This window comes from Charadrius vociferus, unplaced genomic scaffold (assembly GCF_000708025.1).
Source record: "Charadrius vociferus isolate BGI_N301 unplaced genomic scaffold, ASM70802v2 scaffold636, whole genome shotgun sequence".
Lineage (NCBI taxonomy): Eukaryota > Metazoa > Chordata > Aves > Charadriiformes > Charadriidae > Charadrius > Charadrius vociferus.
In genome coordinates, this window is record NW_009649189.1 from 819465 (window position 1) to 824099 (window position 4635).

At 65.3% G+C, this 4635-nt stretch overlaps 1 protein-coding gene across 1 annotated transcript; it reads right to left on the bottom strand.

Annotated features, from left to right (window-relative positions):
- Positions 1-40: 40 nt before the first annotated feature.
- LIMK1 (LIM domain kinase 1) lies at positions 41-4308 on the bottom strand. The gene is made up of 14 exons (XM_009888871.1): positions 4211-4308; positions 4021-4159; positions 3544-3653; positions 3265-3456; positions 2288-2393; positions 2012-2196; positions 1738-1921; positions 1502-1588; positions 1126-1257; positions 983-1042; positions 819-884; positions 565-721; positions 386-441; positions 41-202 (listed from the first exon to the last, which is right to left on the bottom strand). The coding sequence occupies exons 1-14, from the start codon at positions 4306-4308 to the stop codon at positions 41-43; spliced, it is 1734 nt and encodes a 577-aa protein (XP_009887173.1).
- Positions 4309-4635: the final 327 nt, after the last annotated feature.

Here is a 4635-nt window from a genome sequence, read left to right on the forward strand (position 1 = left end):
AGTGGTTTCCCCCCCCGCCGGGGGGGGGGACCCCAACCACTCACCGCTTCTCGGGGTCCAGGTCACAGCAGCAGACGGCAATGGGGAAGAAGCTGGGGGGGCAGGCAGGGGGGCAGTAGCGGTCCAGGAAGCCCCTGACGTTGAGGCCGAAGTCAGTGGTGCGGGGCAGGTAGTCAGGGTCAGCGCTCACCCGGCCGATGATCTGGGGGACAGCAGGAGGGAGGAATGGGCTCAGCCCCAAGGGAGGAACCAAAACCCATTGAGAACCCCAACTCCAAGGGGAGACCTCAACCCCAAAGAGGACCCTAGCCCCAATAGGGAGACCTCAACTCCAGTGGGGAGACCTCAACCCCAATGGAGAGACCCCTACCCCAACAGTACTTGCCTCGCACAGGACGATACCAAAGGAGAAGATGTCCACCTTCTCATCATAGCTCCTCCCTGCGGGGAGAGATGAGTAAGGCCATGCCGCATCTCCCGTCCCTGCCCCACCGAGTGTCCCCTGCTTGGGGACAGAGACCTGGCTAGCCACGATCCCCTTCCTGGCACCGTGGTCAAGCTCACCATTGATCATCTCGGGGGCCATCCAGTATGGGTTCCCCACCACTGTGTACCGCTTCTTGCGGTCCGGTTTCTTCAGGTTCTTGAGATGTTCAGGCTGGTTCTTCTCATCCACCATCAGCCGCGCCAGCCCAAAATCGGCCACAACCACACTCTTGTTCTGGGTGAATAGAGAGGGGTGAGGCGGGGGAGAGACACATGGGGGGCTGAGGCCACCACCTGGTGCAGGGGGGGGACACCACCAAGGTGGGACTCACCTCCCGCACGAGGCAGTTGTGAGAGTTGAGGTCACGGTGGATGATGTTCATGGAGTGGAGGTAGGCCTGAGGGAAGGATGGGCTGAGAGCAGGAGGCACCCCAACCCCGCGGTCCCCCACCCACCAGCACCCATCCCACCCACCCATCCCTTTGCAGCACCCACCATGCCAGCGGCGATGTCCTTGGCGAAGCTGACCCGCTGGCTCCAGGGGTAGTGGCTGTCCTGGGGGCAGAGGGAGGGATTTGCCAGAGAAGAGGAGAGGAGAGGGGTCCCCACCAGGGCCGACCTGCCCTCCCAGTGCTCACCATGCTCTTGATGAGGCCCCTCAAGGTGCCCCCCTTGATGTACTCCGTGATGAAGTTGAGCCTCTTCTCCTTGTACAGCACCCCGATGAACTTCAGCACGTTGGGGTGCTCCAGGCAGCGCATCACCTTCACCTGCAGGACCCCCCCAATGCCTGTGACACCCTGAGGCACCCAGCACCCACCCGGACAGACCCGCTGCCCATGTGAAGGGGGTGTTAAACAGGCCGGGCTGCCTGCGCTCCGTGGTGCCCCGCCACCCCCACTCCAGGTGTCATGCCCAGCATCCCACGTCAGCGTGGGGGACAGGATCAGACCACCCCATCCCTCCTGTGTGTCCCCCCCCAAACCGGGGGGATCAAAGAAAAGGGACGCTCACCTCTTTGAGGAAGGTCCTCTGTGTCTCCTCGTCGAAGCGGATCAACTCCTTCATGACCATCACCTCGCCCGTCTCCCGATGTGTCACCTGGCAGGGAGGGCAGGGGCTGAGCCACCAGCTTGCCACTGCCACCCCCACCTCTGGGGTCACCCCGGGGAAGACAATACACCCCCCCAACTCCATCCTGGGGAGCTGAGACCCTCACACTCATGACACTTGTGGCCACCCAGCCCCACCTTGATGGCCTGGCCGAAGCAGCCCTTGCCCAGCACCTCGCCGTGGATCAGGTCGGAAGGGCGGAAGATGCGATGGGTGCGGGAGACAACGCGCAACGACTCGGAGCGACCGATGTCCTTACGTTGGGACGCGGGCGAACCCAGCGAGCCGGAGCCCGGAGACTTGTCTGTGCTGCAGCTCCTCCTGTGGGATGGACAGACGGACGGACAGAGGGTCATCCACCCCAAGGAGGGAACCCCAAACGGGAGAGGTGGGCGAGCTCGGTGGCCTTACGTGACAGTCCTCTGGCGCATGGCGCTGGGCTCCCCGCAGGGTGGGGGGACCGGGGAGCGCAAGGGGCTGCACGGGGCAGGCAGGGGGCTGCAGGCAAGCCCCGCCTCGCGGGCAAGGGGCTCGTGGGGGTCGTGCTCAATGGTCAGCTGGAGCAGGCGGCTGGTCTCCTGGATGAGCAGGTCGATCTAGGGGAAGAAAAGGATGGCAGGGGTGGTTTCGGGAGGGGGAGGGTGCAGTGCTGGTTCAGGGGGGACACCCCGGGGCGGGGGTGGGTACCTCATCCAGGGGGACGTGGCCGATGGGGGTGCCGTTGATCTCCAGGATGCGGTCGCCCACGTGGATGGAGTTCTTCATGTCAGGGCTGATGCAGTCTGGATCCACCCTGCGGGGCCGATGGGCAGCGGGGGTCAGCCCCTCCGACACCGTCACAGCTGGGGATGTGCTGGGACGCTGCCTACCAGCCACCCCCAGCCAATGGGGACAGGCGAATCACCTCCCAGATGGGGGGACACGCTGTCACGGTACCAACGAGTCACCCCTGCGAGGTGGGGACCTGCAGGCGAGCTGCCCACCAGCCACCCCGTGCTAGCTGGGGACACACAGGCACGCTGCCCATGGGCCACCCCTACCAGATGGGGACACGCAGGCACGCTGCCCATGTGGTGCCCACGAGTCACCCCTGTGAGACAGGGATGTGTAGGCAAGCTGCCCACCAGCCACCCATGCTTGATGGGGACATGCTGTCACAGTACCCACGAGTCACCCCTCCGGGATGGGGACATGCAGTCACGGTATCCATGAGTCACCCCTGCTAGTTGGGGACACACAGGCATGGTACCCACAGGTCACACCTACTAGACGGGGACACACAGGCATGCTGCCCATGGGTCACCCCTCCTGGATGGGGACATGCTGGCATAGTACCCACGAGCCACCCCAAGCATCCCACAGGGGACACGCCAGCCTGGTACCCACAGCCCACCCTGGCAGATGGGACAATGCCAGCATGTCACCCCCACGCCACCCTGATGGCCAGGGACACACCACCACCATCCCACAACCCACCCCCAGCAGCTGAGGACATGCCACCACGGTCCCCTCTGGCCACCTCCAGCTGACAGGGACACACCAGCCCCATCCCTCACCCTCCCACCCCAAAAAGTCTCTGCGGGGTGGAATCCCACCGGCAGAAGGGGGTGCGGGATGCCCCCAGCCCCGGGGAGGGGAAGGTGGCAGAGGGGACACGGACGCACTCTCGGACTCGGACGGTGCGGGGGTGCTCGGTGCCGCAGCCCTGGTCAATGGAGACGGAGAAGCCGCGTTTGCCGTCGGAGCAGGCGGGGATGGAGACGAGCGTGACGGTGTGCGGGATGCGGGAAGCCGGCGAATCCGGCAGGATCTGCTCGATAACCGGTGTCACCACCATCTGGTAATAGCAGTGCCCACTGTGGGGCCAGGAGGAGGAGGGTGGGTGAGGGGGTGCCAGGGGGACGTGTGTGTCCCCCCATCCACCCATCCAGGCCGGGACGTACCAGTAGAGCTTGGAGCGCTCCACCAGCGCGTAGGTGTCCCCGTCCCCGATGAACGTGCGGCAGTTGAGGCAGCTGAAGCACTCGGGGTGGTACTTCTGCTCCCCGGCCACCTGCGGGCAGATGCCATCAGCCCCGGGGACCCAGATGTGCTGGGAGCACCCATGGGTGCACCAGGGCCAAGGGAAGAGCAGGCTGAGCCATGGCATGGGGAGGGGGACTAGGCTGGGGATGGCTGCTGGGACATCTCCCCACCACCCTGAGCCTCCCCCCTGCATCCCCTAACCCCAAAATGGGTCACCCCCCCCAACCCCGCGTCCCCCTAAAGCGCAGAGGACACCCCTGCCACCCCCAGAGCCCAACCTGTGCTGAGGATCTGCACCCCCTTCCCCACCTCGCCCCCTTTCCAGGGCGCTGAGCCATGGGGTCAGGGCTCCATGTCCCCCCTCGGGGACCTGTGGGGACCCCCCCAGCGCTCACCATGACCAGCCCCTTGGTGATCTGCTCGGAGCAGCCGTGGCAGAGCTCCCCGAAGCGCGCCCAGTAATCCTTCTTGCAGTACAGGCGCCCATCCTTCTCGTAGTACTGGTGGGACAGGGAGGCCCCGCACTCACAGCACCTGCGGCAAGGGGACGGGGACCCCCCCTTGTCACCATGTCCCCATCATCACCCCGTCCCCATCATCACCCCGGGGGGCAGCCAGTGCCCATCCACCCCTTGGCTCTCTGCAAGCTGCTTCCCACACTGCTGCAGGGCCACCGCATCCATGTGTCACCGTCCCCAGGGTGGCAGCAGGTGGCTGCAGCAGTGCTGGTGCAGGCTGGGGGGGGGGGACATGCGGGGACAGCAGGGTGGACAGGGTAGGGGACACGGGGCAGGGACAGGCATGGGGAGGGAGGTGCCAGCCCCGCATGGACATGCCAGCCTGGTCATGGACACACAGAGGGATGTGCCAGACTGGTCACAGATGTGCCACCCTGGTGACAGACACGCCAGCCTGGCACAGACAGATAGAGGGACGTGACAGCCTGGTCACAGATGGCCCAGCCTGGTGATGGACAGAGGGACATACCAGCCTGGTCACAGACATGCCAC